The sequence below is a fragment of the Stegodyphus dumicola genome, chromosome 7 (assembly GCF_044657685.1).
Source record: "Stegodyphus dumicola isolate Sdum_Otavi_A_Nest chromosome 7, ASM4465768v1".
Taxonomy (NCBI): Eukaryota; Metazoa; Arthropoda; class Arachnida; order Araneae; family Eresidae; genus Stegodyphus; species Stegodyphus dumicola.
In genome coordinates this window covers 164,099,565-164,119,188 of record NC_140774.1, presented here as the reverse complement: position 1 = coordinate 164,119,188, position 19,624 = coordinate 164,099,565, and the positions used below count along the sequence as shown (strand labels likewise).

Below are 19,624 nucleotides of genomic sequence, written 5' to 3'. Positions count from 1 at the left end.
TTAGGAGAAGGGAAGAAAACAATATTGCAATCTTGGCCATTTCGGGCAGTTGTGGTTATTTGAATGAAAGCCGTCCTTTTGGCCTTCAAAGGGTTAAAGCTATGATAAGCATCTCTTTTTCTTTCTCATTTTAGGATTTTTGTGTGCAATGCTAAGTTTGTACATTCTGTGATTTTATTTTAGCGAAAACAGATTGCTGTGTACATGAGAACAATACTGCAGAAACATCTTACATTGAAAAAGTAGAATATAATAAAATAAGTAGCATTGGATGCATTGCTGAAACAGATGGAAAGATACCCAACTAAACATTTCTCTCCAAAGTCAGCAATGAATTCAAGAATGATTTCCAAAGTCGCTAAAAAGCTTGCAACTTTTCAGTAAGAGTGCAGATAAACAGAAAGTACCCCTCTTTATTGCTTTCCAGATCTATAGAGCAAATGAATTCATCACCACTAAAAACATGGTTTTCTGTTTTCTGTACTTATCCATTCCAAAGGGTCATCCTTTTATTCTTTAAAACAGTCTACAAATTCATTGTCAATTAGTGTTACTTTCATCTTTAACATATGAAAATAAAATTTTTTGATTATAATAGGCCATTAAATTAATCATAAGGAGAAAGGCCAAAGTATCAATCACATAAAAGAATTCATGAAAATTACTGATTACACTCTCTAATGTCTACATTATCCCAATGGTTTCCTCAGATTGATCGCATGCTCAGTTAACAGGTGACTTTAATTAATAAAGACTCAGTGAACACAGGTTTACAACATACATTATATTCTGGGTCATGTGGAAAGTTCTGCGGTTTTTCAAATCAAAGTTTGTTTTCTTCTAATTATTTGTTGATGGGGAGTGAACTTGACTAAAGCAGATGCTTAAACACAATTTTTTCTGCTCATGTTACATAATTCTAACACGTGTTATGGCATAATTTTTGTTTACTGCAGTGCTATGACTGGAATATCCAAAAATGAATTTTTGGATTTTGCGGCTTTTCAAATCAAAGCATGTTTTCTAATTATTCCATATCTTTAACTAGCTCAGTCGGTCTCTGGCTGAATTTAGACCTTACATATACAGTATAACATACTATTTCAATGGGAAAGTGGAAGAACTATCCTTTTTCCAGCACATCCAGTAGCTAATGAAAATAGAGATAATGCTAGAAACAATATGAAAGTATGGAAATAAATTTTAATGGAGAACTGTAGCTTAGAAAACTAAGAGACAAGAGCCCAACGCTTTATGACCACGAAGCCCTGCCAATATAATTCTAGCTGTCAAGCAGAATGCGACTGAGGAGGAAAAATCTATTTCCCTGAATACAATCCGATGACAAAATGAGAATAAATGTAAGGTCTGCATAAGTGATAATTTTTGTCCCCTGTATTTGGTTACATAGCTCAAGTCTGCATGAGCTCTACAGCGAGAGATCACTAGTACTGGATAAAGATCAAGGTAATCACTGTTAATACTTTCGGGAACAAAACTTATTTATTTATTATTTTTACTTACTTTCATAAATTTATTGCACTACCTAGAGAATAAGCCTTTGAGATGTGGATGGGACTTTTCTTTCCTTAAAAGTCTTAACCTCCATTAAAGAATTTGTTCCCCAGAGAAAGACAGGCATGAATTCAGAAGTTACAATGGATTTTAAAGGTATATATTTATTTTTCAGATAAAATTTATTTGCTGAAACTGTGTTTCACTTATATAAAAGAAACACTGGAGACCTTTCATTTGAGGCTCCAGCTAGAATTACGATTTACCTGAGAAACTGAGTAGTACAGTGGCCAGGTTCAAGCCTAATTTAAGGTTTATATGCAGTTTAGAAGCTATCAGACAAGATAAATAATCCAAAAAGTACATGGTAGTGATCGTTTTAAGAAAGATTAGATATGTACACAATGACCTATTTTCATGCTATGCTGCACGGGTACCCTATGCATACTCTTTTTTAGTGAGCAGAGTATGCTTGCTCGAGTTTCCGGTTATTATTCTTTGTTGCAAAGAAATAAATTGCTCATTTCATTATTGGGATCGGAAGTGGATATTATATAATAATGTTAAAAGAAAAAGATAATAGAATAAGCCAAATGAATCTCCTTCTTCAGTATCAATGAGGACAGTGATTCTTAAAAAAGTAAAGCTTTGTGTATAGTTGGAATAAAAAGAAATTGTATATTATGAATTGTTGCCAACAAATCAAACACATTCAGAAAAATACAGTTCCCAAATAGTAGTTTTAAAAGCAAAATTTGAAGCAAAGTACCCAGGGGTGAAGTGCAGAATCGTTCACTTATTTAGTGCCTTTTACAAGAGTAAGAAGAATTGGATTTTTGTCAATTTCATTTGACTTTTTAAGTGAGAATATATCGATGTGTACATGGACAAAGTCAAGGGAGTGCACAATGCAGAAATTGTGAAATTCTGTTTTTTTTAAAAAATGAAAATAGGTCATTGTGTACATGGATACCGAGTTTGTGCAATTCTTAAAAACACGCCAAGCAGTGGGTGAATCTGCATTTTCTCCGTACCCAGAATTGAGCAATCATCAAGGTATTGTCTTCCATCACGACAATGCTCAACCTCGCATTTTAATGAGTATAACACAAAGACTTTATAAATATGGTTGAAACATTTTGCATCACGTTCCCACATTCACCAGACTTTGTCCCCTCAGATTTTCCCCTTTTCAGATCAATAAATTTGTATGAATGGCATGGAGTTCACTTCTTGGGAGACTGTCAAAAAGCACCACAATAACATCTTCACGTACTCCACTTATCCAAAGAACTTTTTTTTAAAAAAGGATTTTTCCAACTGCCAGAGAAATGAGAAATGGCAAAATGTCATAGAATAAAATGATCCTTATGTGATTTAAAATTTTGGTACTATTCCGTTTCGAGGGCCGTAAAAAATCGCCAAACTATTGATGCCAATGCTGCCAAAAATAATTGCGGCAAGGAATGAAGTATAAAAGTAAATAACTATTTTAGATTGATGTTTTAACTTAGATGAAAAGTTTATTTCATATAATACTTTTTATTATTATAATTTATATGAAAAAGGCTAAACATGACTGATTGGAAGCATAAGAGTAAATAACTATTTCAGATCATTATTATAATTTATATCAAAATTGCTAAACATAACTGAATGGATGCCCGCATCGCTGTTTCGCTACAGCATAATTTCATCTCGTTGCTTGTTCAAACATTATTTTCTATAATGAATAATGCCTTTTCTTTAAAAAAAATTCTCAGTAAAGTGCAGAATCGCCCACTTATTTGTTTGCCGCTTTTTATGAGGGTAAAAAACAATTGGATTTTTGTCAATTTTCTTTTACTTTTTAATTGAAAATAGGTCGATGTGTACATAGATAAAGTCAAGGGTGTGCACAGTGCCCTTTTTGTGCAATTCTGAGAAATTGTTTTTAAGTGAAAATAGGTCAAGTGTACATGGATACCGAGTATGTGCAATTCTTAAAAACATGTCAAGCAGTGGGGGATTCTGCACTTTACCCAAAATTCTATTGCAGACTTTTCGTCATGGGCAATTTCCAAATTGTTAAATCCATAGTATATCAAAAAAGAATTTAAAAATTAAACAAGTACTTCAATGGTATCTTAAGAAATATAGAACTATATAAACTTACGTAATCTGAAATCAGCGCATACGCTAGATTTGGCGCTCTGTTAAATGGGCACGTTTGCTAGATTTAGCGTTTTTGCGCGTACATTTTCGCTGCAATTTTTTTTATGGCCCTCGAAACCGAATAGTACCAACATTTTTTTTTATATTTTTATACGGTTTCATTTGTTTTTATAATAAAAAAAACCTGATGGCGGAATACAAAAGATGCATATTAATTTTAAAAGCTTGCAAAATACTGGTTTTAGTTAGGTAATGATATCAATAACTATCATAAGTACATAATAAGTACACTGCAAAAAAAAAAAAAAAAAAAAAAAAGAGGGGTACAGTTCTATATCTCTTGTTCTACTGGGCCGACTGACAAAATTCAAATTGCATTTTCCATTTAAAGCACGACTTAGGATATATGGTTTAATCCTAGTATCCGGTGCACACGGGATTTGACGACTTTATGATGAGCAGTAAAAACGGGATATATGTGATGAGTAGTTAACGGGTCATTAAAAGAAAATATATAGTTAAACAGAGTATATACTATGTATATAGTACATATACTATGTGTGTATATACATATACTATGTGTATATAGTATATATATATAGACGTTCTTTGGATCATTTTTGGTATTGGCGATAATTTTCAAAGTCGCGCCAAGGCTGCACCGCATACTAGGATTTTACCAGGATATATATTAGACTTATATATAGTTTCACAAGAATAGTAAAGTTAAATTTAAATAATTTTCTTGTGCCATTGCTGCAAGGAATGAAATTTGAATTTACCAAATATTCTCTATTCGTATAAATAGAATTTAAATATATATATAAATTTAAATTAATATCTATTATAAATTAAAAATTTAATGAAGAAATTTTAATTGCAAAAATTAAAAAATTATTATTGCTGCGAACTAATTTACAATATCATTTAAATTCTAAGAGCATATGTAAATTAAGTGCACACATCTAAAACCATGAAAAAATATATAATTCCAAAAAATTAATTTCAAACATTTTTTTAAGGAATTTCTAAGATCAAATTAATTTGTATAAGTGAATAATTATTGAGCAGGCAGGAGACAGACTTATCAAGGGGAAGTTACCTCCAAACCTAACTCTTCAATTACTCAATTCGTGTTTTGCCATCCATATAGGCAAGGGTATAGTTAAATTCAAAACCAAAAGTAAAATCAAATGTTGTGAATTACTAAAAAAGAAATTAATTTCTTTTAAAAAATGGGCAAATTTTATTTTGAATGAACCTAAATTTCAAAATGTGAAGGAAGAATCAAATAAGTTTAATAAAAAAAGAGATGGAAAAAAAATTGGCATGTCATTTCAGAAAAAGTGGGATTTTGTGTCAAAATACCTGTATTTGAACAATGCTATATATTATATATATAATTACAAAATAATTTTTTTAAGAAAACAAAACACAAACATGCCTAGTTATTTTCGTGCATTAAGCTGCAGAAAATTATCATTAAAAACATAATTTAGAACTAATATTTCAGAAGGAGCAGAAATTGAAATTCATAATTAATAAATTTCAAATAATCATAGAAATGCAATAATAAATTAAAAAATTTTAAAACCAAAACATTTCAAACAAGCAAAACAGATCTTCAAAAATTATAAAATTACAAGAAAAATTAACAAAACAGAAGAAGAATTCAATAAATCTCAATGATACTTCATCAGGGGGAAGGAACCTTGAAAATAATTGAAATCTCTCTTCTACAAAAATCCTTGCCTGTATCCAGATTTAGCCAATGAACCATTTCAATGTATTTAAATTATAATTATAATAGTTCATCCGAAAATTTCTGGCCTTTTCCCAAGGCAAGGGGAAAATTTTTTTGGTAAAATCCTAGTATACGGTGCAGCCTTGGCGCGATTTTGAAAATTATCGCCAACATAAAAAATGATCCAAAGAATGTCTTTAAACTATACACTATATACTATGTGTGTGTATATACATAATATATACTATATTTAACTATATATATTCTTTGAATGACCCATTTACTACTCATCGCATATGTCCCGTTTTTACTGCTCATCATAAAGTCGCCAAAAGTAGCCAAATCTCGTGTGCACCGGATACTAGGATCAAACCATTTTTTTAATTATAAACATTAGAATAATCTTAAAGAAAGAGAATTCTATCCCTTTAAAAACTGAAAACGAAAGTGAAAAAACAAAACTTGAGTGAAAAATTTTTAATTTAAATGTGAATCCCTAAACAGAAAATCCAATGAACCAAGATGTAGTTGAAAAACCTATTTAAAACATACAAAACGAAATTAAGAACTCCCTCTACTCTCATTACACTCTAGTTTAAATTATGAGTGCTATATAGAATGGGCGATTTACAACTGTCTTTTTTTTTTTTTTTAACACAGTGTACATTTTAAGAAACCTTTGAAATGTTTTTTAACTCTTCACCACAGACTAATAAAAAACTAAGGTTGAATTCTGTTAACCATGCTGATTAATTAATAAATCACATTTTTACCAAAAATTTTATCAGCAGTTTTTCATAGGATATTACAAACAGAGTTTGATTATGACAGGGCTGTATCCAGTTCCCACTTTTCTAGTTCTCGTGAGAGAAAAGTTTTAGGATGATTTCAGACCTTAACATATGAGGTCTAAGATAAGGCTCTAATTACTTGTACATCAAATCTGCATCTTGAATGCTAATTCTTCGCTTCGACAAGTTTATCAAAATTTAATCTTAAAGTATTTTGATAAAATAAATGCCAAATTTCTACATTTAGGCAATATAAGTACAAATGTGTATGCAATTTTCTGATTTGTTGCATGTTAAACATATGTTATCCCCTCACACACACACACAAACAAAAACAAAACAAAACAAAAACAAAAAAAAAACCTTAATTTTTTTTAAGTCACTTTTAATATGAAATGCTCCACTCTAAAATTTTATTTGTAGAAGCGTAAAATTCGGTTTTATTCATGTGTGTATTCGTCTTTCTGACAAAAAAAAGCAGCATATTTAAAAAATATCAGAAATACTTACCAAAATCGAGAAATTGCTTAATTGATAAAGGTGAAGGATTAAATTGAGAGTAAAAGTCCAGCATCTTAGAAATGTCTTTAAATAATTTCAGTGAAGTTCGCATGGTGACTAAATTTTGAAAATTAAATATTAGCAAAAACAAAAAACTAGGTTTAAAAACCAAAAGTTATGTACGTATGAAAGTAATATATTTATCTGAGTATTATTTCATATAAAAGTAAAAATGTCATTCTAGTTAAGCAACTTATAAATTCTACTCTGGTTAAGCAACTTATAAAAGGTCATAAATGCATAATACAGCTCATATTTCGCAACTGCCAAGTGCGCGAACAAATTAATCGCTTCCGCAATTCAACTTCTGTCCAGCGATTTAAATGCACAAAATGTAAACGTTTACTTCTCAGACCAAAGCAGCGCCCTTCACACTACCACCATCTGAGTTAGCATGCCAGGAAAAAAAAAAGTCGCTTGCTACAAGAATTATGAAATGAATCTCACACCGCTTCTACAAACAAACAAACAGAAACGATGCCCTAAATCACAACAGACACACTAAACTACCTACAAATGGTTCGTTGACGTAATGAAGGTGTGTCAGTGCAGAGTACAAGAAAGGTGTGTCGGTGCGCATCTTTTTTTCGTGACGTAATATTGGACTTTGGCGAGTAGTACGTGTGGCCTCGGGACTTTGGCATCATTACTGAGCGACAAGTCGCTACCCAAGAGGAAGAATGGAAGATTGGGAATTAAATGCACGATAAAAATGCAACGAATAAAATATTAGAACGGCATATAAAAATTATAATATACTGAGGAAATCTAAATGCTCCTGTTGATTTGGAGAAAAGACAGTACTATGCACAACTTGGCTGAAATGAGGCACTAAATTTTGCGAAATATATTCTGATGTTTTTTAAACAACATCAGAAAAATTAAGAAAGTTTTTTAAAGAATATTTTACTAATGTGAATCTTTAGGGGCTCTAGTTTTAGCCTGTATTTCAGTAATGATGCGCAGAATTTTAACACTTTTTTTTTGACTTAGCTGACACAAAATTTTCCTTTCCTATTACATAACCTACTTGTTTTGGGTTATGAAAAAGGGAAGCAAGAAAGCAATTGTAACAAATTCTTATGATTTTCTCCATTATAATTGTGAGTAAACTGTCCTACGTCAACTAAAAATTTTCTTTTCGTAACGAATATTATTCTTGTTTTTGTTTATTTTAAAATATGATTTACAAGTACAAAAATTTATATAAGTTTTTTTATTTATTTTAAGTGTTTTTATTTTGTATTGAAGTTGTTTCAGAATTCGTTGCTTTTAATTTTCTTTCTGAAATACACTGACTAATCAAAACATAACAGCTGTAACTGTCTTTGTTATCCGGTGCAGTTTGACATTTTTTTTTTTTTTTGTTTGTTGTTGTGTCTACATTTTTAGTATTGTGTTCAATAATGGCAGACATAGATCCTGCGGCATTAATATCCGAATTTTGCAAAGTTACTGGCACTGATATTTCGCAAGCACGGCATTTTTTAGAAGACGCTGGATGGGATAGCGACGTAAGATGTTAAATTTATAAAGTGAACATACCACTCTAGAATCCGTAATGCATTCTATGATGATTGCGAAATTTAGATTACATTTTGGTATAATTTAATTGCATTTAAATTTATTTAATTTTCATAGAACTTTTAAGTAATTTTACTCTGTCAGAGTTTTTATCTATAAATTTAGACGAGTTTTATAAAAGGCGGATTTCTGTTTTGATTGTTTTTTTTTCCTCTGTAGCTTGCAATGTCAAGATACTTTGAAGAAACTGAAGATAAATCCAGTGACGATGATCCTGTATTTCAGAGGCCTGGAAGCCCAAAACCTCAAATGCCACCTAATAACAGTTCCAGGTAAATTCATTATGCATGTTTATGACCTCAGTCTGTGTAAAATTTTAAGTTAATTAACTTTTTAATGTAAAAATTAAAAAAAAAATCACTGTAATGAATTAGTTCATTTCATGAGTTATTGTTGGTGATAGAATTTGTAAATCTCATTCATCTTTGTCTCAAAACAAAAACTGCACCAAGAAATGGCTGGTGCAGTTTATTTCTGCCAATTTCACATTTAACATGATTTTTGTATATTTAATATGGAGCATTTGGTTTGAGTAGATTTGAGGGTGCCCCTTGGATTATCGCTAAGTTGTTCCATTTATCGCCAAGTTGTTTTTCATTTATCGTAACCTGAGTAGCTGAATGTTAGGGAAACCCTATTATGACGTAATTGGTTGCATGATTGTGGTCAATTTGAATGATGGGAAAAGATTTAAGAAGTGTATGTGGGATTTTGTATAAGAAGTACATTGTTATTTTGTGGTTTACACAGTAAAATGTCTGAATGTGGTAAGATTAATTTGAAGTTTCTGTACAGTTTAGAACGAAAAGGAAAAAAGCATTAATTGACTGGTGTATAAATGAAGATTTACTTGGTAGCCATTTTTAGGTGTCCTGTTTGTTGGAAGGAAATGTGCGTGGTTGAATGTTGGACGATACCATCGCTACAGAGAATATTTTTGTCTTTTTATTTTTGTGAATTTACGTGGCGACACTAGTATACAGATTCTAATTCAGATAATTCTGGGAAGTTTTTGGACCCTGTTAAGGAATTGGGGAAAGTGCAGAATCACTCACTGCTTGGTGTGCTTTTAAAGAATTGCACATACTCGGTATGCATGTACACATCGACCTATTTTCACTTTAAAAATTCCATAAATTCCACAAAAATGGCATTGCGCACTCCCTTGACTTTATCCATGTACACATTGACGTATTTTCACTTATAAAGTGAAAGAAAATTGACAAAAATCCAAATCTTCTTACTCTTGTAAAAAGCACCAAACAAACGCCAATCAAATAAGTGTGCGATTCTGCACTTTAGCCGTTTGTTTTGATTAAAGATGTGTGAATTGGATATTTCCCTTGTGTAGTGCTAAGATGAATTTTATGTTCTTTCATTGTTTGATTTAAAATGTAGTTTATTGAGATTATATATTTTTTGTTGGCTGTTCCTTTGAATTTTTAGGTGAAAATAGATTGATGTGTACATGGACAAAGTCAAGGGAGTGCGCAATGCCTAGTTTGTGGAATTCTCCGAGTTTTTTTAACTGAAAATAGGTCGATGTGTACATAGCTACTGAGTTTGTGGAATTCTTTGACTTGTTATTTTGGATTTGTGTAGCAGGGATTTTTGGTGCAAAAATTGCTGCTGTACAAAGCCAAAATAACAAGTCAAAGGACTGCACAAACTCTGCGTCCATGTACCACCAATTATTGCCAAGGGGCACCCGTAAATATATTTTCCTGAGCATTTATTTAATATGGATGAAATAAGAAATATTTCGGTTAGAGTTGACTTTAGGGTACCCCTTGTATTATCGCAAAGTTGTTTCATTTATCGCCAAGTTGTTGTTTCATTTATGGTAGTCTGAGTAGTTGAATGTTATGGAAATCCTATTTTGACATAATCGCTTGCGTTATTCTGTGAAATTTTGAATTGTGGGATGTTTTGTAAGGGCTTTTGTTGTGCGTGAAGTTAGGAAGTACATTGGTTGTTTCATTGTTTGGACTGAATGTAGCAAGATTAATTTGAAGTTTCTGTATAATTTGGAAAGAAAGGGGAAAAGTTCATTAATTGGCTGGTGTGTAAATGAAGGTTTACTTAGTAGCCATTTTCCGGACAGTCCGGAATACATAGGCTCTTATTTTTGTGAATTTATGTGGCTACGCCGATATATGGATTCATATTTAGATAATTTTAGGAAGTTTTTGGATGCTGTTAAGGAATTGGCTGATCTTTGGAATATGGTAACTGGTAGTTTGGCGACATTTTGGAGGCGATAAAGGTTACTACCGAGGACTTTGGTTATAATGTGAACTCAGTTCCGATTATGCATTATTTTGTGTGAGGGAAGTGAGAGATCATGAGATATGTCATGTGACATTAATGGACGAATTACAGTTCTTTACTCGGAAAGGGGAGGAAACTGGAAAAAAAATCTGGAAATTTTGTATTTAGCTTTATTCTGTGTTGTGTGAAACAGTTTTGGTTAATTTTTGGATCCCATGGCCCTAACTAAAGTGAATTCAGAATGGCTATTTAGGCATTGTGATAAAGAGAATTTTCCTTTTTATTTAGCAGAGGAACTATGGAGGAAAAATTCGCAGATTAGGTAAGTTAGTATTTTTAATTATTTGAGAATATTATTTTTATGCATTGTTCTAAATGTAAGGAGTAAATAAAGTAATATCCTATTATTGGAAAATTGTTATTAGCAATGATTTAGTTTAAAGTAATTAGGATTGTAAGCTAATTTTTATTAATTTAATGTATGTGCTTATTTATATTTTAAGTAGTGTTTTTGAATTTAATTATATTTTAATTAAATGATAGTTATTTTGTGAATTATATGTTTGTAGGAATTTGGTATACGTTTCAATGGAAGTAAACGTGCGTGGAAATAATTTAAATATTTGACACTAAGTATTAGTAACCATTTGTAATGTTTGCGGTATGAATTCGTTGGTGATGTTTATAATATAATAGATAATTTAGAGGTAAAAGTTTTTGGATATTTTATTTATTTTATATGTGGAAATGTTCATCTTTGGAAAGGGTATATAATTTTTCGCGATCAGGTAATTTCATATATGTTCTTTTTACCGGATTTAAAGATTCACAAAATTTTCATGCATTTTCGTGAAATTTTTCTAATTTATGAGAAAAAAGCAGTGTACATGGATATAGTGAATAGTGTGCGCAATGCCATTTTTGTGCAATTCAGGGATGTTTTTTTAAGTAAAAATAAGTCGACGTGTTCATGGTTGAGTGATATTTTAATTAAATGATAGTTATTTTGTGAATTTTATGTTTGTAGGAATTTGGTATACGTTTCAGTTGAAGTAAACATGTATGGAAATAATTTAAATATTTGACACTAAGTATTTGTAACCATTTGTAATGTTTGCGGTATGAATTCGTTGGTGACGTTTATAATATAATAGATAATTTAGAGGCAAAAGTTTTTGGATATTTTATTTATTTTATATGTGGAAATGTTCATCCTTGGAAAGGGTATATACTTTTTTGCAATCAGGTAATTTCATATATGTGCTTTTTATCGAGTTTTAAAGATTCACAGAATTTTTTTGCATTTTCGTGCAAATTTTTGTAATTTATGAGAAAATAGCAGTGTAGATGGATAAAGTTAAGAGTGTGTGCAATGCCATTTTTGTGCAATTCTGGGATGTTTTTTTAAGTAAAAATAAGTCGACGTGTAAATGGTTTATGTGTATGTGCTGTTCTGAAAAACGCGCAAGGAGTTTGCGATTCTGCACTTTTCCCCAATTTTGCAGTTAATATTTGTCATGATTAAGCAGTTTTGTTCCATAAAATTTCTAGCATAAGTGTAATTCGGCTAGTAGATTGTTGGAAAAAGCGTTGAGTAAATAAAAAGAAAAGAAACATGTCTTTACTAAGTAAAGACAAAATGGTGGGGGGAAAAAAAAAAAAAAAAAAATAGAGGGTTGCTGTAGCAGAGTTGGTCGCCAAATTTTTGCCAAAAAATCGCCAAGTTACCATAATCCAAAGATCAACCAAGGAATTTTGTGTGCCACAGACTGAATATGAAGGGATTTCTAAATAAGGTAAGTGGATATTTGCTTTGTTAGTACTTAAATGCATAACAAGTTTTTCCTTTTTTATGTTATTTTATTGTTTGGTTTAAAATGTAGTTTATTGAGATTATGTATTTTTTGTTTGCTGCTACTGTAGAATTGGGTGCTCTTTAAACATTTTTAAAAAAAAATAAGTACATGGACAAACTCAAGGGTGTGCTCAAAGCCTAGTTTGTGCAATTCTCTAATATTTTTTTAAGTGAAAATAGTTCGATGTGTAAATGGATAAAGGGAGTGCACAGTGCCGTTTTTGTGCAATTCTGAGATTTGTTTTCACGTGAAAATAGGTCGATGTATACATGGATACCGAGTTTGTGCAATTCTTCGTCTTGTTATTTTGGCTTTGTGTAGCGATTTTTCCAGCAAAAATCACCACTACACAAGGCAAAATAACAAGTCAAAGAACTGCACAAACTCTGTATCCATGTATCGTCAAAAATCGCCAAGGGGTACCCTAAAATATACTTTTATCAATATTTCTTTTATTTAATATGTACCTATATCATTGGTAAGTAATCAATTAAACATAATGAAAATAATGTTTTTATGGATCAAATGGTGATTTTTAATGCAGTACAAAACTGGACTGAAAAACAACAAAGAAGTTAACATAAAAATATAATTCCGTTAAAATTTACACTCCAGTACTTCTTGGCTAATCGTCTCTTTTTTGATGCCAAGATCAGTGCCAGGAAGGATCAGCACCAATTTCAAGATGGTATTGAACCTTCCGCTCATTACACAAAACCAAAACAAGAAGTCAAAGGCTTGCACAAACACAGTGTCCATGTACACATCGACCTATTTTAACTTAAAAAAAAAATTAGAGAATTGCATAATCTAGGCATTGCGCACTGCCTTAACTTTGTCCATGTACACATCAAGGCATTACGCACTGCCTTAACTTTGTCCATGTACACATCAAGGCATTACGCACTGCCTTAACTTTGTCCATGTACACATCAATCTATTTTCACTTAAACAAAATCAGGAAACTAAAACAAAGTTAAAACTATCACGTTAACCAGAAAAAATTTGCCGCTGTCTTAATACACAGAGACAAACAGAGAGTAATAAATAACCAAAATACATATTTTGTAACATAAAAATATTAAACAACAAATCTTTTAATAAAAACTAACACACAGAGACGATTAAATAAATGAAACACCAATATTTTAACATACCTTTCACATGCATACGTTCATGCTCTCTACCACCATCTCCTCCATTTTCCATGTAAGCAATTCAATTAAATTTGGCTCATCTGCTGTTAATGGTGGATAAATATGTATAATAGTATTCAAGAAAGCCATAAATCGATTTCCCCCCTGGGCCTTCTTGCCCCACACATATTCGGCCAAATAATAGTCCAAGCCGTCCTTGGTTTTCCTCCTGGCTAAAACCGCATTTAACTGCATTCCACGTTCCTTCTATTTTATTAATGTTGGCACCTGTATCATGATCCTTAAATTGCAAACTATGATTTAGTGTTAGGTGTCCAAAGCCTTCATCTGAAAGGCAATTGTATGCCTTCCAGCTGTCAGAAATTATAGTCGTAATGTCAGACATACTCAAATTATTCGCACAATTTTTCCCAAGGCTAGTTTCGCCAACAGTATCAACATTAGGGTTACCCAAAAACCTATTTCACGCAGCGGGCTTCTAAATTTCATGAACAACCAATACCACTTGATGATTTTTTCTCACATACAATAAAGATAACCATATAATTCATTTAGCATTATAATTGTGCTATATTCAAGAGATTCTTCATTTACTAAGTATTTTGAGTTTTATTGTACATGTAGAGTCATTATCATACAGTAAAGATCAACCGTATAATTCATTTAGCATTATAATTGTGCTATATTCAAGAGATTGTTCATTTACTAAGTATTTTGAGTTTTATTGTACATGTAGAGTCATTAGCTTTGTTGAGGCTGAAAATATGAAAAACATGAATTTCCTTCCGTGGGATTCAAACTTTTATGTATTCAAACATCTATTTATTCAAACTATTATGAATGCTAACTGGATATGTTTCTAATGTCCATAAGCAGAGTCAGATTTAGACTTGATAAGGCCCTAAGCTATTTGAGATATTGGGGAGCTATTTGAGATATTGTTATAATATATTTTAATACTATTTATACTATATCTTAATTTTTTGTGGGGCAAGAATGTGGTGGCCCTAAGCTATAGCTTGTATAGCTTAAACGTAAATCCAGCCCTGTCCATAAGGAGGGAGAAAAGTGCCTTATAATCTATCCCAATTGGGCAACTGGAAGGCACAGATCCCGTTGCCAAATCCTGCTGATGACGAATTTTCATCCTCATATTTATCTTGCATATCCAGTCAAAAGTCTTTAATCCGGACTCGTCGGGACTTCAGCGATTATTAATTTTTCTGGATTATAGATCGACAGTTTAAATCTGGTAAGATGGCATGCAGAAATTATACAAATAAAAATATGAAATCGTAATTTATGAAATAAAGAGCAATTGTGATCTAAAGAGTATCAAAATTTACAAAAACAAAGCTTAATATTTATTTGCTTTATTAAACATTTCTTTCAACGCGCGCATGCATAAAGCATACATAATGCATAGTCGAAATTAGAAAATTGCAACCAGAAAACTATTTTATGTGTATTCGTTGATATTTATAATGACGAGGAAATTAATTTAAATCATTTAAATCATATTGGAGTACATCGAGATGAAACACTACATTTAGTAAGGAATTATAAGCCGAATAAAATAAAAACATCTGCCCTGAAGATGAGATAGTGCTAACATATCAACTTTTAGTTCATTGCGCGCCACGATGTACCCCCTCCCACGCAGAGCAGCGTTAAATTGATAAACAGATTTCGGAATGATTAGAGAAACAAATCACCTCTCTGTCACTTTCTTCGTGCCTTTATCCATTTTTTGCAGCAATTCCACTTTTTGTTTAATGGACATCGAAACATGCTTTTGCTTTGTAGATCCTTTGGGTGCTCCAGAATTGGAAATTCTTTTTGACATAATCGAAAGTTCAAACTTACTTTTCATAAAATTGCTCTAACAGTTTGCAAAAAAAATAAGCCGGATCCAATTAAAAGATTAAGGAACAACGCAATTTGCAACATTAACTGAAATAGATAATTAGATAATTTTAGCTTAGCTTATACCGTCCGTTATACATTCATTAACCCTTTGATGCGTGCGATATTATTTTTATAATTTTTTAAACTAAAAAGTCTAAAAATTGAATATTATGATCCTAGAGACAAATAATATACGAATTTAAAAAAATCTACTCTTGCCCATTGTTCTGTGGGTGGTGGTCGCACTGTGAAACCACCGCGCGTCTAGGACTTTGAAATTTACTTAGGTAGTAGGAAAAAAAAAAACTTACCTTTCTCCATGCAAGTTTCCAATAAATTTAGTTTTTTATATTATAGTACTATCAATAATATTTTCTTCAATAACTTTTATACAAAGTTATGGCAGAGTAGTTAGTCATAGCAACTAAAAACACACACTGGGTTGGAAGGATATGACCAATGTTGTTTTTTCATTTTTTCATCAAAAAAATGTTGGAAAACAGGCTTTTGTCGACTTTGATAACATTACCAGTGGCACCTATTTTAACCGATGGTCTATATATTAATGTGTGGCCTCAGACTTCCCTTGTGTAACTGTTCACATAAACAACAGTGCAGTGAGTGGTTCATATTAAGTTGATACTGACCAAATTTAAGAGAACTTATTTGTAAAAACCAAGCCTAAATGAAAATCAGTTGCTGTTAATAAACTGATTCTCGTCCTTTTAACCAGTTTTGAGAACATAATGTTTTTTTTTTCCACTTGGCACATCGTATTTTCATATATCCATTTTGGTGCTTTCTTCGAATCGAAGTAGAAGTTCATTTCATGGTTTTTCATGTACTTTCTTTCAATTTGAATAATTCTTCATTCCTGAAGAAGTTTTATGTGTTTATTAAGTTGTTAAGTTGTTTCATATTTATGATAAATACAATAATAAGAAAAACACAATTTATTGTTACATCTTTAGAATTTGTATTTTCGTTCTGAATTTTTCATTGTCAATTTTTAGAATTTGAATTTTCGTTGTCGAAGGCATTCATACTTTTGTAAAAAAAAGTAAACATGGATCACTTCATATCAACCAGGCTTTTGGCAATTTTAGCAAAACATTTTGATGGCAACTCCAGTCCTGATAACAGAACAATGCTGATCGTTCATTAATTGAAATCTTAACAATTATTACTTGGCCCAAATCCTTTTCAAAATTTCTGTAATCTGTGTAACTGTTCGGCATCATCTCTTTTACTGATCTTAATTACATTAAATTGTGTAGTTTTTTCATTTAAATAAAATTTCTTATATTACCTTGTATCTTGTTTTTATTATACATTGTAAGCACAGAAATATTAACAGAAATAAACATATGTAGTAATTTGTTTTAGGCATTTTAGTTTATATTAATTATTATAAAATTTAATAATTTTCTTATTTTTTGGTATTTTGGGAATTGGCATTAAGTTTTTGCAGTGGTTTGGAGTTTATACTTCATCTTTTTTTTTTTTTTTTTTTTCCCAGAATAGCTACGTTTGCTAGTTTAATGGGAAATCAAGCCACTGATGAGGAAGAAGGCCAGGCCTTTTATGCTGGAGGTTCTGAAAGAAGGTAAAATGCATTTTAAATATTTCACTCTTTCAATAATTATTTGTAATAATATAATATTCATCTGAGTCACATTTGCAAAACATGCTTAAATAAAGATAACTTTTCCAAAACCAATGATAAGAACTGTGAAATCCCTTTTCCCCCTTTTTATTTTCTTTCCCTTCCTTAAATTGTTGTTAGTAAGAGATTTAAAAATTTCAAAGTAACAATTTTCAATATACCATCAACTGAAAATGAAACTGCTGTATTCTTGTGAGAAAAGAATACTTTATCCTCCCCCCAAATTCGTAAAAACAGACATCAAATGAAGTTTTATATCACTGTGAATTCATTTGCTGATGTAATATGAAAAATTGCCAGAAAAAGCAAGGCTTTTGATAACTAGTTCGCTGCTTCAAAAATCATATTCTTGACAGTCGGTTTGCTTATTGTCAAATGCCTGTTGTCAGTTTTTTTGGCTAGTAAAAAATTAACTACAGCTAAATTAAGAATATCTAGTTTTTGATGTAAATTCTTTTTTTTTCTTTAAAATTTTCCTTTAAGTTTTATTATTTAACAGTGGTTTTTTTTGGGGGGGGGTACGTTAAATTAGTGACATTTTTTTTACTTCCTTGTGCGAAGTAAAAAGGAAGTATTGTAATCGCAAAAAGTTTCAGGCAGCATATTTCAACGAAAATATCCATTTTGACCGCTATCGAATGCAATTTAACAATGTTTTTGCGTGATATCTGTACGTAAGGACAGAGTAAAATACTCTTTTCCTTCAAAAAAATTATAAAACTGCTTTAAAATTAATTCTGAATAGAATTTTTCGCGGCATCTGTACGAACGTATGTACGTTCGTTCGTACGTACGTACGTATCTCGCATAACTCAAAAACGAGTAGCCTCAGAACGTTGAAATTTTGTATATAGGACTGCTATAACAGGTAGATGTGCACCTCGTATTTTGGTTGCAATCGGCCGCACCAAACGTATATAAATATATTTATAAATATATCCACTCTGTTACCCGACTCAGTGATCTCAGTTTCTTTACTTTTATATGTTTGCAAATTGTACATTTTTTGTTTTAAAAATGATTGAATTATGTTGTTTTTATCTTCCGGTTAAGGATTTTATGCCTTTAGTAAATATGTGTGCAATATTTTTAGAATTATCAGCAATTTTAAAGTTGTTTAATTGCCGCTAAACCTGTTTTAATGTTGGCCATTGATGTTTACATTTGAAACAGGAGACTAGTGGATTTGTTGCCAATCTAGAGAAACTTAGCTTCGCAACAACAAAGATAACGCATTCATTTATTATTGCCAATTAAATCATGCTTAATTCTTTCTGGAAATTTTTTCGAGGAAATAAGCGTTTGAGATTTACTTCGTAATTTTTAATATAGATATTTTGAGTTTTTCTGTATTTTTGCCTTCTCGCGAAGTAAGAACTGAATTAATTAAATGAGAAATACTCAATCGTCTGTGAAAAACTGTTTCTTTTTTGTTTTATTTGCTTAATTTCTTTTATACATAGTTCTAGCTTTATTATAATATTTGAATAGAACATGTGGCAACGATTAGATAATTCTTTAAATGATATACATTTTGTGCATTCTGAGCTATAATATGAATGAAAGATAATACTGTTAAGTAAACCTAGCACCAGAGTGTCGCTATGGTAAACAAAGTAAATTTTAAAGAATGCATTTATTCTATTGTGGTTTATGCGCTGTCGGCGAAGTAGGTTTAATTCAATCTAATAAGTTTAAATAAAATGCAAGAAAAAATGCACATAATTTAATATTCAGTACAAGGAAGTCATGTGGTGTACACATCAGCTTTTTTCTTTTAGTTTTCCATCACTCGTAAAAACTACAAGCACCTATAATTTAATTAGATTAGATAAAATGTCAATTTAGTAAAAAAAAAAAATGTCATTTTAGTAAATTAAAAAATCGCTTTTAGTAAATAAAAAAACATGTCAGATTTATCCCATAATACTTCATAATAAAAAAAATGTCATGTTTAGTAAATAAAAAAACATACCAGATTAAAAAAAAAATCTGGTATAACAGCAATAAATCACTTACAGTGGTAACCTACAACCTTTATTATTTCTCTTCATCTTCTTTATGTGGGACTCTGGTCTTTTCGTGTTAACTTCTTGTTAATCAATTTTTCAGCACAGTGATGCTCTAACTCCTTCTTAAATTTTTTATTTCATCCTCATGCATGTCACCTATTTTCAGTTTTCTGTGTTCTGTTCTTTTAAGAAGAGAAAATTGTATCATAGTCTTCATGAGAGCAGTCACGAAATAAAACTTCACAGCAAGCCTGCATGGTGTTGCACAGTTAAACAGTACCTAAAAAAAATAAGAGTATCCTTGATGGAAACTAGTTTCTTGGATCAATAATTATTTTTTTTTCATTGCATTATATTTTACTTATTAAGACCAGTTTACACATCTCTGGGCGATCCGCAGCTTGC

General features: G+C 31.1%; 2 protein-coding genes across 4 annotated transcripts in view; one reads left to right on the top strand and one right to left on the bottom strand.

Moving 5' to 3' along the window:
* Positions 1 to 7,309, bottom strand: part of Pdk (pyruvate dehydrogenase kinase) — a 52,099-nt gene extending 44,790 nt beyond the window's left edge. Inside the window, exon 1 of the mRNA XM_035367607.2 lies at positions 6,715 to 7,309. Within this exon, the coding sequence (XP_035223498.1) occupies positions 6,715 to 6,817 (103 nt within the window). The 5' untranslated portion in view covers positions 6,818 to 7,309. The remainder of the gene's footprint in view (positions 1 to 6,714) is intronic.
* Positions 7,310 to 7,719: 410 nt separating this feature from the next.
* The window catches only part of p47 (NSFL1 cofactor p47), a 51,673-nt gene continuing 39,768 nt past the window's right edge, over positions 7,720 to 19,624 (top strand). Inside the window, exons 1-3 of one of the 3 annotated variants that reach the window (XM_085821019.1) lie at positions 7,720 to 7,868; positions 8,509 to 8,621; positions 17,061 to 17,147. In XM_085821019.1, coding sequence (XP_085677145.1) covers positions 7,848 to 7,868; positions 8,509 to 8,621; positions 17,061 to 17,147 — 221 coding nt within the window. In that variant the 5' untranslated portion in view covers positions 7,720 to 7,847. Of the gene's footprint in view, positions 7,869 to 8,106; positions 8,367 to 8,508; positions 8,622 to 17,060; positions 17,148 to 19,624 lie in introns of those variants that run through there. The other 2 variants (XM_035367605.2, XM_035367606.2) reach the window with 2 other exon arrangements.